Source organism: Megalobrama amblycephala, linkage group LG22 (assembly GCF_018812025.1).
Source record: "Megalobrama amblycephala isolate DHTTF-2021 linkage group LG22, ASM1881202v1, whole genome shotgun sequence".
NCBI lineage: Eukaryota > Metazoa > Chordata > Actinopteri > Cypriniformes > Xenocyprididae > Megalobrama > Megalobrama amblycephala.
In genome coordinates this window covers 29,775,442-29,795,499 of record NC_063065.1, presented here as the reverse complement: position 1 = coordinate 29,795,499, position 20,058 = coordinate 29,775,442, and the positions used below count along the sequence as shown (strand labels likewise).

General features: G+C 37.0%; 1 protein-coding gene across 4 annotated transcripts in view; it reads left to right on the top strand.

Annotated features, from left to right (window-relative positions):
* The window catches only part of nck1b (NCK adaptor protein 1b), a 60,353-nt gene that overhangs the window by 39,405 nt on the left and 890 nt on the right, over positions 1-20,058 (top strand). The window contains exons 1-3 of one of the 4 annotated variants that reach the window (XM_048175276.1): positions 6,449-6,579; positions 7,444-7,541; positions 17,608-18,326. In XM_048175276.1, coding sequence (XP_048031233.1) covers positions 7,514-7,541; positions 17,608-18,326 — 747 coding nt within the window. In that variant the 5' untranslated portion in view covers positions 6,449-6,579; positions 7,444-7,513. Of the gene's footprint in view, positions 1-6,422; positions 6,580-7,039; positions 7,542-17,607; positions 18,327-20,058 lie in introns of those variants that run through there. The other 3 variants (XM_048175274.1, XM_048175275.1, XM_048175273.1) reach the window with 3 other exon arrangements.

Below are 20,058 nucleotides of genomic sequence, written 5' to 3'. Positions count from 1 at the left end.
GAGACAAATATATTTAGTGATATGAGGTGTAAAGGAAGAAACAACAGATCTTTTCTTTTATATCTGAGTTAAATATATTATTGAAAAAGAAAAAAAAGGCAGTGGTCTTGGTTGTATTCATCGGTTGTTGATTGAATGGAGGCGGATCAGAATGCGAGGTTGCAGTCAATTTTAAGAAAGGGGCAGCGTTTGGACTAAATTGTTGGAGAAATCCAGCGTATGTCACCAGAAAGAAGTCTATTGTTTCACTGCAAGGTCAAGTTATGATATTGTAATTAAATTATGGGTTAAAAAAATAAAATGAAATGTACGCAGTGAGGAATCACTTGCAATAAGAGCAACAGCAACACGACTACCGACTTCTGAGGAAATCTTTTGCATTGAGAAGATTTGAGATGTTCATGAGGGAAGTGTTTGTGACACTGGAATGTGAGGCGTAGTGTCAGGAGATAAGCAACACAAAGAGAAACGGAGCAGATTGAAAGATTAGCTCATCATGTTCCTGTCCAGACTAGAGCACATGTTTACCACACCCGAAGACCTGCTGGACCCCTCTGAATAACAGTACGGTCACCACCAGAGTGGAAACGCTGCTCTGAGCCTGTAGCCTGAGTGATGTCGACCTGTCTACAGTGTAATGCTATCCCAAGGACCTTGGCAGTTCTTCAGTTTTTTTTTTAACAGAATATTGTAGTTACAATCCCTATTTAATGGTAAATGTGTGTGCCTGTGTGACAACTAGCCTCGGTCTCCACTAGCATGTCTAAATTAGCAGATCTTTTTCCTATTTTAGTGTGTGTGTGTGTACCTGATATATATCCATGTTATATTTATCCATATCTATATATTGAATTGAATTGAAATGCAAGTTTGTCAATGAAAATCGTGAAAAAATAAATTGAAATTGCCCTTATAATCACCCTATTACTATTTATAGTTTAAAATGAAATACTTATTTGTATACAAACATTTAAATTGCCATTTTTATAATAATAAAGTTTTAATAATGACTTTATAATGACATAACCATGTTTCTACTCCAATTAGTTTTTATATAAATAAATAAATAAATAAATGAATAAATAAAGTAAAATTCAAATTCAGCGATTCCAATTTTTGATCTAATTATTAAACATAATGTGCCTATTAATTAATCTCAAACTAATCACACATCAGATTTGGCTGAGAAATTACCCCCAAAAGATAATTTAAAGTCATCATTGTGTTAAATGAGAAAAGTAAAAAGTAGCTTTAGGAAAAAAAAAAATATTTTATTTGATTTTATGGCTTTTAGGCTTCACTGCCCATGAGGATGAGTAAATAATGACAGGATTTTATATACTATTTTTTTTAAACTATAACCTTAATGGGTTTTTAATAACATGGAAATATAAAATCATTTTTTTTTTTTTTTTTTTTTTTTTATGAAATAATACTCTAAATAAGAAACTAAAACTGGTAGTTGGTAAAAGTCTAAAGGAGTAAGTCATTGAGTCATTCATTCATTTGATTCGTTCAGACAGCTGATTCATTCACAAATGATGTAAATGGCTCTCTTTATGAATGGACCATTGAATCATTGCCATACCTGTTTGATTCGATCAAAACATTGATTATTTAGAAATTAAACATCATTGTCTGTTGCTTCGGAGATGCTCAACAGTTCTGCTCTGGCTTTATGGGTAATATTTTCATTGGTAAAATTGAGCAAAAGCAGACAATATTGTCTAAAATATAACTTATTTATTGAAGCGTTATATAAAATCGATATCACATACTTATGCTATTCGGGACAAAAACAGCACTTGCGTTATATTGCTTTCGTTACTCGTGTGATATTGCTTAATGTCATGATATAAATATGAGATGACAACTCTTACAGGGGCATTTTTTTTCTGATATTTTGAATTTTAGGTGCATAGAACTGCATCACACAGTGAGTTGTTGCTCTGCTTCATGTTCATCACCAATCAACTGGATGAAACGCAAGATGAACTACATATAATATATATTAGTCAAGCCAAATATTATTCACATTGTTTGTATTTTTGATAAACACACTATAGTTCATTTATGTAAGTGAGGATAGCAAAATAAACTCTGACATATTATACCCAAAAAACTTTTCATACAGTGGACTACCAGCATAATCGATACAAAAAATTGATACAAATTTGTAACCAAAAATTCCAAATTAAAAACTCAAAAAACTCATAAAAATAAATATATATATATATATATATATATATATATATATATATATATATATATATATATATATATATATACAGTCCAGTCCAAAAGTTTGGAACCACTAAGATTTTTTATGTTTTTAAAAGAAGTTTCATCTGCTCACCAAGGCTACATTTATTTAATTAAAAATACAGTAAAAAACAGTAATATTGTGAAATATTATTACAATTTAAAATAACTGTTTTCTATTTGAATATATTTCACAAAGTAATTTATTCCTGTGATCAAAGCTGAATTTTCAGCATCATTACTCCAGTCTTCAGTGTCACATGATCCTTCAGAAATCACTCTAATATGCTGATCTGCTGCTCAAGAAACATTTAATGTGTACAATTGTACGAAATATTTGTGTACAATATTTTTTTTTCAGGATTATTTGATGAATAGAAAGTTCAAAAGAACAGTGTTTATCTGAAATCTAATCTTTTGTAACATTATAAATGTCTTTACTGCCACTTTTGATTCGATTTAATGCATCCTTGCTGAATAAAAGTATTCATTTCTTTAATTTCTTTTAAAAAAAATAAAAATAAAAATTCTTACTGACCCCAAACTTTTGAACGGTAGTGTATAATGCTACAGAAGCTTTGTATTTCAGATAAATGCTGTTCTTTTGAACTTTCTATTCATCAAGGAATCCTGAAAAAAAAAAAAAGTACACAACTGTTTTCAACATTGAAAATAATCATAAATGTTTCTTGAGCAGCAAATCAGCATATTAGAATGATTTCTGAAGGATCATGTGACACTGAAGACTGGAGTAACGATGCTGAAAACTCAGCTTTGCATCACAGGAATAAATTACTTTGTCAAATATATTTAAATAGTACACAGTTATTTTAAATTGTAATAATATTTCACAATATTACTGTTTTTTACTGTATTTTTAATTAAATAAATGTAGCCTTGGTGAGCAGACGAAACTTCTTTTAAAAACATTAAAAATCTTAGTGGTTCCAAACTTTTGGACTGTACTGTATGTGTGTGTATGTATATATATATATATATATATATATATATATATATATATATATATATATATATATATATATATATATATATATATATATATTTTTTTTTTTAATATATAGTTTTTTGAGTTTTTAATTTGGAATTTTTGGTTCCAAATTTGTATCAATTTTTTGTATCGATTATGCTGGTAGTCCACTGTATGAGAACTTTTTTTGGGCCAATTTTTAACTTTTTTAACCAATTTTTACTTGGTTAAAAAACTTTTCAAAAGTGTGTATATATATATATATATATATATATATATATATATATATATATATATATATATATATATATATATATATATATATATATATATATATATATATATATATATATATATATATATATATATATATATATAATACTTTTGAAAAGTTTTTTTAACCAAGTAAAAATATGTTTGATATTTTCTCCAAGCATGAATTTTGAAGCGAGTTTCTGCAAGCAAATATTTGCTGTGATGTTTCCTGGGAACTGCAGGCACATGTCTGTTAGATGCATGTTTGCTCTTTAATCTAATCTTCAGATCGTGTACTGTTAAAGCGTTTCTGTGGTGGTGAGCTGGAGGTCGGGTCTGTGCTGTTGGTACACAGGAACAGGGGTTTGTGTCTGGCCTAGAGGTGTACAATGAAAGCTTTGTGTGCCTGATGGCAATCTGTCTGCCACTGTCTTTGCGGCTGTTTTGAAAATGCATCGTTCACACAGCTTCTGTCTTGAGACTTTCTCCTGGTGTTGAGGTTGTTTGTGTGTTGTTGTGTTTTATGTTTCACATGTCCTCACCTTTAAGTGCACTTCCTCTCCAGCCGTGTGCAGTACACAGATTTCCTGCCATACAGGACTCCATCAGCTGAAATAGCTTGTTTTTTAGTGATCCGTTTGGTGCAGAGTTCACTGTACAAATCCTAAAATAATAAAGCTTGTATGTCATTTTAACCAGCTAAATATGTTATTTAATTTCTGAGCGCAAGCAACACTAAATGTAATTGGAAAATGGAGAACCAGTTTCATCATTGTTAGGACAGATAGTTTTGCCCCAAGCTCATGCTATTGGTCGAGTTTAAAAAAAAAAAAAAAAAAAAAAATTGTTGAATTTTCAAATTCAACACATTGTTGTTGTTGTTGTTGTTGTTGTTATTATGAATAAAAATGTTTTCCTTAAAGGTGATAGCTCACCCAAAATCATTTACTCACCCTCATGTCATTCCAAGCCTGTATGATTTTCTTCTGTGGAACATAAAAGAAGATATTTTGAGAAATATGTAAAGGTGCATCACTTTTCTTTTTTTTTTTTTTGGACAAAGTTTCAAATAGTGTTGTCAAAAGTACCAAGTCGGTACTGAAATTTTAAAAATGTGATGATACCTGCATTTCCCCCTAGCATTTTGAGCGCTGTTGAGCGGATTCTTAAACATTTCTGATTGGCCATTGTTCACGCAGATATGTCTGTGATTGGCTACAATATTAGGGATCCACTGATAGATGCTTGCTTTCAAACGCTCCTGTGTGTATCTGTGCAAGCGCTCGGTGAAGAGCATCATTGATGTCTATTTACATGTTTTTGAAGCATTGATCACTGTAGCCAATCACAGACATATTGAGCTGTTGAGCGCTTGAACACAATGGCCAATCAGAGGTGTTTAAAAATCTGCTCAAAATGCTGGTATTGTCACATTTTTAAAATTTCAGTACTGACTTTGTACCGGTACTTTTGACAACACTAGTTTCAGTAGGAATACATGCGAGCAGGGATAGTCACATGAAGGTCAAAGATTTTCCCACGCAGATTTTCGCAACAGAAAGCTGGTCTGAGAAGTTTGATATTTTGCTGAAGTGTCCAGACCTTCAGTGTTTTTTGTCCATACAAAATTTGGTTTGGTTACCAATGTTCTTCAAAATCTTTGTGTGTTCCACAGAAGAAAAGAAACAGGTTTGGAATGACATGAAGGTAAGTAAATGATGACACGATTGTCTAAATCGATTTTTTTTTATTGAAATGCTGAAGTAGTAACATCATCTAGACCCTTTCTACAAGATGGCAGGATGACAAATACATTTTTATTCTATTTGTGATGTTGACTGCATTTGTGACCCTGGACCACAAAACCAATCATAAGGGTCATTTTTTTATACATCATCATTGAGATCTATACATCATCTGAAAGCTGAATAATAAGCTTTCCATTGATGCATGGTTTGTTAGGATAGGACAATATTTGGCTGAGATACAACTATTTGAAAATCTGGAATCTGAGGGTGCAAAAATTTTTTTAAAAATCACCTTTAAAGTTGTCCAAATGAAGTCCTTAGCAATGCATATCCACTCACAAATAAATTTTTTTGATATATTTACGGTAGGAAATTAACAAAATATCTTCATGGAACATGATCTTTACTTGATATCCTAATGATTTTTGGCATAAAAGAAGAATTTAATGACCCATACAATGTATTGTTGGCTATTGCTACAAATATACCCGTGTGACTTATGACTGGTTTTGTGGTCCAGGCTCACATTTATCATTCTCAACATTCAGCCTTGTTACACAGTTTATCGTAAGAAAGCGTGATCAAACAAAATGTTTATCAATAACTATACAATTTTCACACACTAGCTAGCCCTCATGGAGTGAAAGCTTAATTTCGGCTAAATTTGCAACCCTGTTAACTTTTACGAATCGCATAAATGATGTATTTAACTCTTTCCCTGCCATTGACGGAATTTTCCGGCAATCCATGTTTCCAGTTCATTTTAATGTTTATGTAACATTGCGACTATTTATTTAATTTTAAATGCTGGTATCAGATGGTAATACCATTTTAATATACTATTGTACATGAATATGTTAATAATTATGACATTTTCATGGTACTTCAAAGAATACTACATTAATAACATGTCCAAACATGCTACATGTTTTTGATTTAGTGTGAACAGACTGGTTGTTCATGGCTCTTTCTGTGCAAAATTGCTGCAGTCAGTGAATATGAATCCTTTCAGGCAGAAAAAACATAAGATATATATATTTCATGTATGAAATATATATATTTTATAAACGAGCTTACTAGCCCCCATATGCGCCATGAGTAAGCTGTGTGTAAGGGGGGAGCAGACTAGTGCTCCTAAAGGAGGAATCGATTTTGATTGGTTCACACTGGTCACATGGTCAGGCAGCTCGATTGTTGTGTAGGCAGTGAGCAGTTCACTCGCAGGAGGGTGTTTCACATGGAATAGCTGCACAGCTGCAGAGGGAAGTGCCGAGTTGCCGGGATAGCCCAAAATGGATATGGCTAACCTCTTCAAACACTTCTTCCGTGAGTTTTGCCACCTTTTCTCTCCTCTTTATTATATCACCAGTCTAGAAAGTTGGCTTGGACTTATTGTTTGTATTGTCTGAGTTTGCATTGAGACATTCTTGGTTTTAGGATTAGGGAAGTTTGAAAGCCTTTTCACCCTCTGAGCTGGGTGGGAGTTTGTCAGTAACCCCCACTCTCTCTCTCTCTCTCTCTCTCTCTCTCACACACACACACACACACACACACACACACACACACACACACACACATAGAGTTTTTACTCATTTTTTTCCTATCAATTTGTCATTTGTACACTTAATTTGTTTGGAAACCAAATATGAGCAAACAGAGAAGTTGGCTAGGAAATGTCTCCTTTTTTTCCCTCGTTCTCCTGTGTTAGTCGAGCAGCTGGGCGGGCAGTGCTCTGAAAAGCCTGTAATTGCACTTCTTACTCTAACACACACACACACACACACACACACACACACTGCAATCAACACAGTGTAAAGAACTTCCACTCTTCTTTGAGCACTTAAACTCTCCTGTTACACTCAACCGGAATTTTCTTTCCCAGCCCAGTCCTCCTTTAATCAGGTTTTGCTTTTGAAGCCTGCTGGTCCTCGTTGGTCCAACACCATGATGTTTTTCTGCAGTTTGAGTGTTGAGGGTCTGCTGTCGTGGGGGTTTCCTCGTGCTAGTGGGCCGCAGTTGGGCGACGTCAGCTCTCTGGTGTAACACTGAAAGCATTGTGTCATCTGTACTGCCGGAGCTGATTGATGAAGCTCATATCTCTTCTGGGAGAGCTGCTGCTGGAATATATTATTCATTTCTACAGCCGCTGGATCCTTCATACTGACAAACCTTATGTGCCTTTTTCTGTAGCTGTACAGTACTGACCAACCGGATACTTGATTGTTGAGATGTATTAAACGATGCTGAAGGACCGTAGGACATGATGTGCTCGTGTTTGAAGAGTTGGGGTACGTAATTGTGCTTGAGAAATAAGTATCTTAAAGTGATTGATTTGAAAATTTTGAGTGATTAAACCCATATTGGTTATTCAGCCATCATTAGAGATTTTTACATTTCTAATCTCTATTTGATGTACAATACTGTTCAAAAGTTGGGGTCGGTAAGATAAAAAAAAAAAAAAAAAAAAAAAAAAGTTTCTGAAAAGCTCACTAAGGCCACATTTATTTGATGAATACAGTAAAATTGTGAAATATTTTTACAATTTAAAATAATTTATTCTAATATGCTGATTTGGTGCTCGAGAAACATTTCTTAATATCGCTGTTGAAAACAGTTGTGCTGCTGATATTTTTGTGGATGTAACCGTGATGTTTTTGTCAGGATTCTTTAAACCGAAAGTTCAAAAGAAAAGAATTTATTTGTAAGAATTCTGTAACATTATAAATACTGTCACTTTTTATCAATTTAATGCATCCTTGCTGGATAAAATAAATAAATAAATAAATAACGTATATAAACAACTTACTGGCCCCAAACGTATGAATGGTAGTGTATTTCAGCCAATGTTTGATAGTAAATAATAATGCATGCTCACGTCCTCTATTTTTACATTTATATTTTAACTTTGCTTTCATCTAACACTTACTTAAAGTGAATCTTTAAAAACACTAATATAATATGTATATTATAATGCTGTGATGTCTAAATTCCATTTTTAAACAGTTAGGGTTTTATTTTTAATTCATTTAATCAAAACGGCATTGAATTGTCAAACCAGTAAGTTATTAGCCATAACATGAATATAATTATTGGCTTAGTGGTGTCAGTCAGGATTATTGATATCGGTGTGTAGTTCAAGTTCATATTATATGCGAATAATCTTCTCCAGAAAAAAAAAACCCTAGTCTAGAGACACGTTTTTTAAAAGTTGAACTTATTTTAACTTGAGCGCAAATGGAAAAGTAGTGCGGTGTTACATGACACTGTCAACGGTGTTTAGACGTTAGGGCTGTCATAATATTAGATTTTCACCAAAGACTTTATATATAGAAAGATATGCACTCTTATTATTATGAATGGGAGAAAGTGCAATGCGCAAATATGGCATAATAAGTCCCGCCTTCTAAATAAGAGCCAGTCGCCAATTGGTAATGTCATCGCATCACTGCAGCTGCGCAGTTAGAAGCTCCGGTTTCTATAGAAACAATCAGACGCGCACTTCCTATAGAGATGCACACTTAGGACTGCACATGTGCGTTAGCTTGATCCAGCTTGAAAAATGCTGTTTTTTTTTTTTTTTTTTTGTCATGATTCAACCAGTTAGAAACATAATTAATGAGACGGTTGTCAGATTTCATAACTGATTACAAATTTGAAATTTAATCGAACAGCTTTGGAGAATTTGATGTTTCCCCATTCAAAGAGATGGGAGTTGCACAACGCCTGAGAGGCGTTTCAAAGATGGCCGCTGAGTGAAATGTCTTGTCTTAAAGGGACATTTTCACTACACTTTTATCATGGCCAAAAGGATTGATGATAGTGATTATCACTGATGTCTACATAAATTTTGGAAAAAAGTATAATGCTATGAGTTAAATTCATCTTTAACATTTTGTTTGTTTTTTGTTTTTGGTCAGTGAATCGCACTTAAAGGTGCCATCGAACGTTTTTTTACAAGATGTAATATAAGTCTAAGGTGTCCCCTGACTGTGTCTGTGAAGTTTCAGCTCAAAATACCCCATAGATTTAAAAAAAAAAAAATGTAACTGCCTATTTTGGGGCATAATTAGAAATGCGTCGATTCAGGCTGCAGCCCCTTTAATTGCTCGCGCTCTCCGCCCCCTCCCGAGCTCTCGACTCTATCATTGCATAAACAAAGTTCACACAGCTAATATAACCCTCAAAATGGATTTTTACAATGTGTTCGTCATGCAGCATGTCTAATTGCGTAAGTATGGTATTTATTTGGATGTTTACATTTGATTCTGAATGAGTTTGATAGTGCTCCGTGGCTAACGGCTAATGCTACACTGTTGGAGAGATTTATAAAGAATGAAGTTGTTTAATGAATTATACAGACTGCAAGTCTGCTCTTGACGCAAGACGGCTCTTGTCTCCGTGAATACAGTAAGAAACGATGGTAACTTTAACCACATTTAACAGTACATTAGCAACATGCTAACGAAACATTTAGAAAGACAATTTACAAATATCATGTTATCATGGATCATGTCAGGTATTATTGCTCCATTTAACATGATATTAATATTTCATTTTTTTAATATTGTTGTTATCGTCAATACTTGTTTACTGTGACACCCCTAGTTGGCGCTAAACCTGACATAAACCTAGATGCGTCTTCATGTGGCGTATTTGAATGTGTGAACACAAATGTTGCATTGAAAAGAGCAGCTTGAAATTTCTTCAGAATATCTCCTTTTGTGCTCTGCACAAGAAAGAAAGCGATACGAGTTTGGAATAAAATAATTTTTTGCATGAACTGTCTCCCTTTACAGCGAACTCCTCATAAAAGCATGTCCTGAGAGGTGGTCTTAGCTTTCGGCAGTTTTTCTACTCCACCTCACCCTTTCTCTCTTTTCCTGTCGTTCAGCCTTCGCTCATAGAGGAAGCTGTCTAATTTGAGACAGATTCTCCTCAGATCTTTGGAGCCTGTGAGGGAGGAAGTGAGGAAACCGGATTGTTGATTCATTGCAGCGTCAGCCCATCCGTCTGTTTTCCTCCACTTTTTATAAAGCCAGTCAACTCTTCCTCTCTGATGGAAAGCACCACAAGATAATGTCGCTTTGTGAGAGGGACAAAAGCACAAGCTTGAATTCTAATTCTAGCGTCCTCTCACACAAGATGAGTACAGGAAGTGCTGTTGGCTTTCTGGAGTGTTCCTGACTAAAACACACAGCGGGTTGCTGGTGCTGCATACGTGGATGGGCTGTGACCCCCATTTGACTCCCTGGGGAGCTCTCGACAGACCTGCGCTAGCCAAACAAGCACAGATGTGCGACGGAGGCTATTTATACCAGCGTGTCGTCAGAGTACCTGCACCAGAATTGAGCGTCAGTGCTTAGCAGGGTGAATATCACAATGTTTCACCCCAAAATCAAAAAGAAGAAATTATAGCCTGTGTAATTTGGATATAATAGAAAATAGGGGTGTGACGAGGCACAAGACAAGACGAGACACGAAACTGAGTTCATGAGAACTAGACAAGATTTTTACACAGTATTTTTAAGAAATCCTCAATGATGAAATACATGACTAGAAAAATAGTCTGCAGGTGCATTTGAAATGTTTTAACTAATCGTCTAGTAATGTATGAATTATCATATGCAGTAAAAGACAACAATACTCAAGCACTGTAATAGATTTTGCCACAAACTCAACTGACTGGCTTCTCTCCTGTATGATTTCATGAGTCTCTTCCACTTACTCTACATGATTTATGAGCTTCTACAACTTTTGACCTCCTAACTGAACTCCTTTTCACAAATTGATCACAGAAATAAAAACAGTATAAATAAAAATGAATAACAGTTTTCTTAAGTGCAAACAATAATTAAAGTATTCGCTCAATATTCAAAGTGTAAATAGAGACCACATTTTTCTTCAAGCATGATACAGAGCTAAGAGATGGTTACAAGTACACAGCCCAGCCTGAGATCGCTTTCATATTTGGAGATATATGCATGTATCAGGGATCCGCTTTCAAAAAGCCGGAGTATTGAAATCGTGCTTGAATGTGCATTCGCGTTTTACTTTCGCTTTCTATTTCGCGATCCCGCGTACTCTGTGTATAGGGAGTGGCGGTGCTGAGCGCAAATTCTACTAGATAAGACATTTGTCAGACGCTTAGGCTCTGTTGTGCAACGAATCCTCCGCCATGGTCTTGTCAGTCATCTCGACACGTGATCGGTGAACTCTGATTCCTGCTGCACTGCAGTTTGTGCAGTTTGTCCTGATTAAACTAAAGCCTAATCCTGGTTTAATCTAAGCCCTGTCTGTGAAACCGAGTCTTAATGTTTTAATTATTTTTTTGTAGACAGAATAATTTCAATCAGGCTTACAATGTTAAGTTTGTTTTTCCCAGTGTGGGAAAATGTCATTAAAAAAGAAGAGGAAGAAGAAAAAAAAAAGGGAACTAAAACAGGCTTCTTAGTGCATTTAATATATTATTATCAATTCTATTATTATTTATTGCATTTTGGGATGAAGTATTTTGCAATAGCTAGGTTTTTAAGCTGCTGTTAAGCATCTGCGTGTTTCATTTAAGGAAATGAAAATGATTTTTGAGGTCTGTTCTTTGCAGATTGTTTTTGTTTTATTTGTGCATCATGTGAGCGTGCGATATGCACAGAGAGACTTGAGCAGTTGAAGACAGCTCTGTGGTTTACAGTCACTGTCATTGGAGGTCTTTGATGTCTTGTCTTTTTTGAGTTAAAAGAATGCCTTATTTTCCGCTCGGCTTTGAGTCTAGCATTTTAGGTTAGAAGTAGTGAGTGAGTTTTCTTTTCTGTTTTCACAGTTTTGCTTGCATCACCCTCATCCATACACTTGGATACATTGTAAACAATCTAAAAAGATTCTAATGACACATTATCTCTCGGTCTTGTGCAATTTTTGTAGGCAACTATACAACAGCTGTTACAGTATGTTGACTGTACAATGACAAGTATTCTTGAAGTGCCTTGAAGCAACTTGTAAACACAATGGTGAATGAATATGGTCATCATTCAGTACCATGGTATACATTTAAATATTTACCATCTGATACAATGACTATAGCATTAAATAGGTACTTATTTTGAATAAATAATTACTTCACGACCAGCGTCACTTCACTGTCATTTACAAATCCTCTCCTGTGGCCACATGGGATAGTAAAGTGTCCATCGTATGCACATTTCAGATATTCGACGGAAATAGGTCATCTGTGTACTTTTGTGAGTACTGTGAATTCTGACATACCTATTTTTTCACATGCAGTTTTTCGCCTACTATATAGTGGGGAAGTATGTGATTTTGAAATGCAGCCAATCACTTTTCCATGTTACTACCACAGTAAGAGTTATATATATGTTTGTCAATTTGACAAGGGTTTGTTTTCCACACTTTCCTGGCATTTATTTACCATAATTGCCTTTTTCATGGCTGTAGGTTGCCTTCAAATGGAGTTCAGCCCTATAATGGAGAACAATAGGATGAACTCACCAGAGGAAACAACTAATCCAAGTTGCACTCAGAGGAAAGAAGGGAAGGGAAGTGGATGTAGTCTGTTTGGCGGGTGGAATAGTAGCTTTAGATGAATCATACTCTGCTGGGTTTTTACAAGTTGCAGTGGTTTCCAGTTAGTTACAGATGGTGTATTTTGGTCGAATTTGTTTTAAAGGATTAGTTCACTTCTGAATGAAAATTTCATGATAATTTACTCACCCCCCATGTCATCAAAGATGTTCATGTCTTTCTTTCTTCAGTTGAAAATACATTTTTCTCCATATCAATGGGGTACTTCAGTGGGGTTCACTGGATAGAAGGTCAAATGATCCTTATTTTCTTTTCGACTGAAGAAAGAAAGACATGGGGGGGACATTTTGGATGACATGGGGGTGAGTAAATTATCAGGAAATTTTCATTCAGAAGTGAACTAATCCTTTAACTTTTAAAAGTATTATTCGAGAGGAAAATAAAAACACATTGAGTTATGGCCACACAAAGTGTGCAGCTTCCTTCCTGAGCATCCTCTGTAGGAATCCAGGAAAATTACTTATTCTGTATTCAGGAACACACCATGGCTCCATACAACGTGTTTTGTTCTATCAGCAGCACATCCATGGACACACAGAGACCAGAATATCAGAGCCTTGGGTTTGGTTAAAGCCTCCTGGCATTATAGTGGTGATTTTTGTTACTTGACAAACATCATTCACATTTTCTTCAGAATTCAAAAATGTACAATTCCAACTATTTAAAAAGAAAAACATATTCCTAAGTGGGATACATATTATGATGATGATACATGATGTATGATACAACCTGTTTATGTTGATGTGGTTATTGTCTGAGAATGTTAGTTAAGATAATTGAAATATCTTCGTAAACTCTCCATGTCAGCTCCCTAGAGACCATGTAGACTGACTAAGCCAATGATTGAGTGGGTGGATTACCTTCCCTGTCTAGTGAAGCAACATCAATCATATCACGCTTGAGAAAAGCACCACTGGTCTGAACTTTCACACACCCAAGATCAGTTGCTTTTTTGAAAACAAGTGACAACTTGAAATTTGCCTTCATAATACTTGTAGATTTGCACTTATTCACACTTCTTTATCCAAATTTCTGTATTTTCTTGTGAGTGAATAATTGTTAGATCACTCAAAAGTGAAAAGTATTTCTAAACCCCTATAATATTTTTCTATTGAACAGACAAGCCCTATAAAAGTATTATAAGAAACAGTCCAAACACTATATTTCAAGTCTTATGAAGAGACCCAAATATTTGATTATATTATTATTGAAAAAGTAGCAATGTTCAAACCATTTTACCTTGGATCCTTTCAATGAATCAATTGATCTTGTTCATGAAACTTTTCTGAATGATTCTTTTATGAAATGTAATGATCTGATTCTCATCAACTCACTGATGGAAGGGAATGACATGAGGCTGAGTAAACTCTTAACAGAATTTTCATTTTTTTGGGTGAACTATTCCTTTAAGAAATGTCTTTTGTGGATGATCATGAGTTGACCTTGTGCTGTCAGAATTTTCACACACCCGTGGTTACATGCACCAACTTGTCCGTGCATGGGGCACTAAATGCTCCAGTTACTATTGCTCGTACACTTCACGTTTACTTCCTATTCACATTGACCATGCAAATGTACATCCCCCTCAATCGGACATAGCCTAGGGGCCAGAGGCAAATATCTTGGTTTGAGATTTCATGTATTTGTAATGCAAATCAGGCAGTAGAGGTATCCACAGGCACAGAATAAATTCCTCTAGCCTTGAGCTTTGATAAGCATCTCGCTCTGAGTAAAACGGTCTATTGGAAAAGCTTTATGTTCTCACCCAGTTAACCTTTAACCCCCTGAGTAAGCAGAAAGTAAATTGGGTGATTTCCTTTAGGTTAGTTAAGAGTAGATCCAAGGTTTCAGCTGCTTCTCATTTGTCAAGTTTTGAAAAATCACATTTGCCAAGTATTTTTCTTGAACATTGCCTACAGGTATAAGGTTAGAATTGTAAAGGCTGAGTTTGCCTGCTTTCCAGATAAATTGCTAACAAAATGAATCCTGTTTTACTTTGTTTTTGGTGCTTAGTACCATGTTAATATCATGGCTATTTGGACATATCCATGTTGAAAACTGCGTAAACCAGCCTAAGGTGCTTTGGTGGACTGGTAAGAATGGTCTGGTCTGATGGTTTCAGAGTGGTGTGTGGTGCTTTGAGCAAACCATCTCAGACCAGCAACCAACCTTAGGCTAGTTGAGCTGTTTCCAGCATGTATACTATTGTAATACCATGGTATTCTTTGAAGTACCATGTACTTTGTATTGCATACAGTACCATGGTATTACCATCTAATACCATCATTTTGTTGCTGTTGTTGCAGCACATTTTTGTAAGGTATGTAAAGAGCAAGAGTGTTTATCTGTCCTTGGGCCTTTGGATTGGGCCGGTACAAACTTCACTGCCAAGTGGACATTCCTGTATGGTAACACTATTCACAAACCTTTGCCAAGCCCGCCAACATGGTCGAAAGGCCTCATGGTCAGATATTCTCCATTAATCCTGCAGACCGACCCACTTGGCTTGACCTAATGTGGTCGGACAAGCCGGAATCCTCGACAGTATCCATGAACCTAACCCGACACTCCCTCACTCGTTCCCTCCCCATGGAGGAGGACGATGGGTGTGGTGTTCATTCCAGTGTCTCTTTGCAGTTAATTGTACTTTTCTCTGAATAATAGAGCTGAACCACACAGCTGTGTCTTACGAATGAGAGAACCAGGTGGCAAATGAGAATAATCTTAGCACCTTAGTATCATGGTTTTTTGCATTGTCTTAAAGCAACCCCTTTTTTGTTTGCAGAACTGTTCTGTTGCTCTTACATGCCTGTTCACATGGACATAATTGAATCATTTCCATAATCAAGGAGGAAGGCAAAAATACATGGCTTGTCATATGATTTGTGAGTGGTGAAAACATGATTAGTTGGTTGTGATTGGGTGGTTTCGAAACTGGACCAGCGCCCGTGTTTACTAAGAGAGGACACATTGCTCAAGCAGGCGGGAGATGATAGCTACTGTGTACCCCTGTCAGTGTGAAAACACAAGCCTCACTGCACTGTAACATGTGTTTGGACAAGTTCTCCTTTCACTCATGCCCTGCCTGTTGGTGCCTGTATCAAAATACAATGCTCTTTGGTTTCACAGATAATTTCAACAAGAATGGAATAAGTACAGGGTGTGGGGTGATGAAATTACCCCCTGAAGAGACTGTCTCAACACATTTTTCATTTCTGATCAAGATTTTCCATTGAAAATACCTTTTGTTAAATGTGTTATTTTAAAGTGGACAGCTGTGCAGTCAATGTCATAAAGCCAATGCATGCGTTTTTGCTCAGTCAGGATACAAAAGACCTGATCCAAAACCCAGTTTGAAACCCAGGCCCTGTTTACACCTGGTATTAAGATGCGTTTTAGGTCGATCGGATCACAAGTAGATGAGGCAGACACATACCTGTTTACACCTTGTTTTTTAATTGTCTCTTTTGTCGAAATTTCTTCGAGGTGAGGGTCTATGGGTGGGTAAATGTATGGGTTTCTCTGATCTTTCGATTTAATGGACAAAAAAAGCTTGCACAATTTACATATGAATGCACCTGGAGATGATGGAAAAACACACGGAGAGCATCAGCTTTCATTTCTGCTCTGATAGCCACAAGACCACACGAACACAGTGAGTGCATTTTTCAATACATCGATTCTTGATACGAAGAATCTGGAGTGGTTCTGATATTTTCCGATGTATCACGATTTTCTTTCAAATCGATTCTGAGCTTCGTTTTTAACAGCAGATGGCACTACATGCCCCGTACCCTGCTTGCTTCCAGTTCCTTTACACACACCACTTAAACCTAATATAATCATTCATAAAGTTCGAAAAGGTTGAAGCCAATTACAAGGCTGTTTACATTAATCTTGCATTATAAAAGCATTCTGAGCCATTCAGCCTAATGCATGTGCGCTGTCCAGAACTTGTCTTCGTGAGCATTTGAGTGTGCGGTTAAAAACTATCCTAGAGCGCCATCTGCTGTTGAAACTAAGCTCAGAATTGATTCTAGAGAGAAAATATCAGAATCGATACAGAATCATTGTATTGCAAATCGAGAATCGATGTATTGTCCCAGCCCTAATGTTTACACAGTGTTACACAATGTTTAGGTCAGTAGGTGGAGAGTAGGTGGTCTTTTGTGTCTGTCCGAACATATTCAACCACATGAAAGCAATCCGGTCAAATGCGTTTTCAACTACCTCTGGAAGTGGTCAAAAGTGGACAAGCTCAAAACATTTTAGAATCCATTTACACCCGCATATAGCGTCGTCCACTTGCAATCGACCAAAACGCATCTTAATACCAGGTGTTAACAGGGCCCTAGTTTGCATTTGAAGGTATCAAGAGTTGCGCTTCTGAAACAAAATCTGTTCACAAAGGTAATCAGTTAAAATTACGCTGCCTTGTACCTTGTTTTGGCCACTTTCTAAAGCAGCATCTCAGGTATTCTTCATGGAGAAGGCAGTCCTAGAATGCAGCAACAAGCTCAGTGAAAAAGGTTTTGATTTGTTAGTAAATTAAATGGAATTGATGATTCATTGCAATCCCACTGGGAGTTACTGCATTGCATTTGTTTCCAACTTTGTCGCATTGCCAATTTCCTGAGGCGTTGTTGAAAAGTGCTGTCAGTGTGAACACCCAAGTGCAATTAGTTGAATGCAAAGAAGAGACACTGGTTGTATATTTTGGAAAACCCTTAATGGTACTTCTTTTCTGTATGTATGCAGGGATTGGTAAGGTGAAAAGGAAAACAGGCATGCGTGAAACGGCCTCCAACGCAGACTCTGACTTCTACCCAGACAACGGCGAACGTCTGTACGACCTAAACCTTCCCGCGCTTGTCAAATTCAGCTACGCGGCCGAGCGGGAAGATGAGTTGTCGTTGGTTAAGGGCACAAGGGTCATCGTCATGGAGAAGTGCAGCGATGGATGGTGGAGGGGGAGCTACAATGGCCATTCGGGATGGTTCCCATCCAACTACGTGACGGAGGATGCAGATGGATCGGCGAGCAACGACTCTGCTGGCTTGTCGGAGAAGTTGGCTGCTGTTGTTCATAGTGCTAACGGCAACCAAGTGCTGCACACAGTACAGGCACTCTACCCGTTCAGTTCGGGCAATGACGAAGAGCTGAACTTTGAGAAGGGGGAGGTTATGGATGTTGTGGAGAAGCCAGAAAACGACCCAGAGTGGTGGAAGTGTCGCAAAGCCGATGGGCAGATGGGACTTGTGCCGAAAAACTACGTGAATGTTCTGCAGGAGTCACACAACTCGGCCAGCATGGCAGGGCCGCCAACACCTGACTGTGACTACATCGAGCCTTCATCCAGCGGACGCTTCGCTGGGAAGCAGTGGTACTATGGGAAGGTGACACGTCATCAGGCAGAGGTGGCACTCAACCAGAGGGGCACAGAGGGAGACTTTCTTATCCGGGACAGTGAGTCCTCTGTAAGTAGACTGAAATGTTCCTCCTCATATTCTAAAGGCCCGTTCACACCTATAACGATAACTATATTTGCGTCTACACCAACGAATGATAACGGTCTGTTTATTCTAAGCTCACGTGCTGCGGTTTCCAAGTGTACAACATGTTTTTGCTGTTCTTGTTGCATTTGCACGCTTTAACCAGCAGATGTCCTCAGCGTGCTATGTTTTGAGTGAATAGCTAGTGTAATCGATCTAATCTAACAGTGAATTTAGCTGACAAAGTCAATATAGTGGAATAAAAAAACAACGCCTAGTCTTTTTCACTGAACCTTCAAAGGAAGTAAGACCCCCGGCAACACACGATGTTGTCAAAACTAGCACTGAATACCTGAGGTAATTTTATGTTACACTGTTTGCTAGCTTGAAATAATGATCTCATCGCTAATACTTCTTAATATTTATTCCGAGGGTATGACCGATTATTTTCCATGTACCCATTTTCTTCAAGTATCCTTGAAAAGAGGGACTTGTCAAACAGTGGTGGCTTTTTCTGGACCTCTGTGATGAACTTCTCCGCAATGTCGTCCGCCATTTTAATTGCGTGAGCCCTTAGATTAGAATGGATTCTGATTGGTTGTCATTGTTTTATCGTTCAACAGCTGGGAAAAAAATCGTTCTAAATGTGATCCCAAAGGTATCGTTATAGCTGTGGTGTGGACAGTGCTATCCTTTTAAAATTAGAATGATTTTTAGAACTATATCTTTATAGTTATCTTTATAGTTTTCATTCTTGGTGTGAACAGGCCTTATAATGAATGTGCTTAAGTACCACAGTTCAGTCCTCATTTGAGGAAAACACCTTCTCCAAACTAAAGGCTGATTTATACTTCTGCGTCGGACCTACGCCGGAGCCTCTGCGCCGTAGGCTATGCGTCCGTTTTCATTTATACTTCTGCGTCGTTGTCCGCGTCGATGTGCATGCAGACCACTAGTTGGCAGTGTCCGCGGTGATGTTGAGTATCAAAACAAAAGCTGAAGAAGAAGCAGCTTGTCATGTACGTTGTCAGAGAAACTTGCAAATAGAAACGGCAGAGAAGTGACAAATAGGTAAAAAATAAAAAAACGACTTTTGTTGCAGTATGACTGTATGTGTCCCCTGAAACAGTGCGTTTTTCATTCCTATGGAAGTTGAAAGCGCTCGCTCTTCTCCGCGTTAGTTTTTTGGCCTGAGGGAGGGGTTCTAGCAGCCCAATCACAGCGCTTGCGGTCTGCGTAGAAATGACGCGTTGTTACATTTCTGAAGAGGTGCACGTCAGGCTACGTCGTAGGCTACGCGTGGGACAAACAGCCTACGCCGTAGCTACGGCGTACACTCGACACAGAAGTATAAATCAGCCTTAAGTCAAAGTTCAATGTGATGATTTTGAAATGTTATTTTTGAAGTGGACAGTTAAGCATTACAACATAAATGTCATAGTTCCTTTTTTAATTTTCCAAAGCACATGCACTAGCTCTGTTCCAAAACGTCTTCCTAGACAGCATTTGTATTATTATGCTTTGAGTATTGTTGTGTTAGCTTAGCAACATGATGAACTGCAAAATCTTTTGGAATCAACTGTGAGTCAATTCTTCCTTGTGCTGCTTGAGTGATGAGTGCTATTTGTGCAGCATGTAGAGTTCTTGTTGTAGTTGTTTCTTATGAGCTTGTCGGTGAGGATGCTACCTTAGATCAAACCAGCTGTCTAAGCAGTTC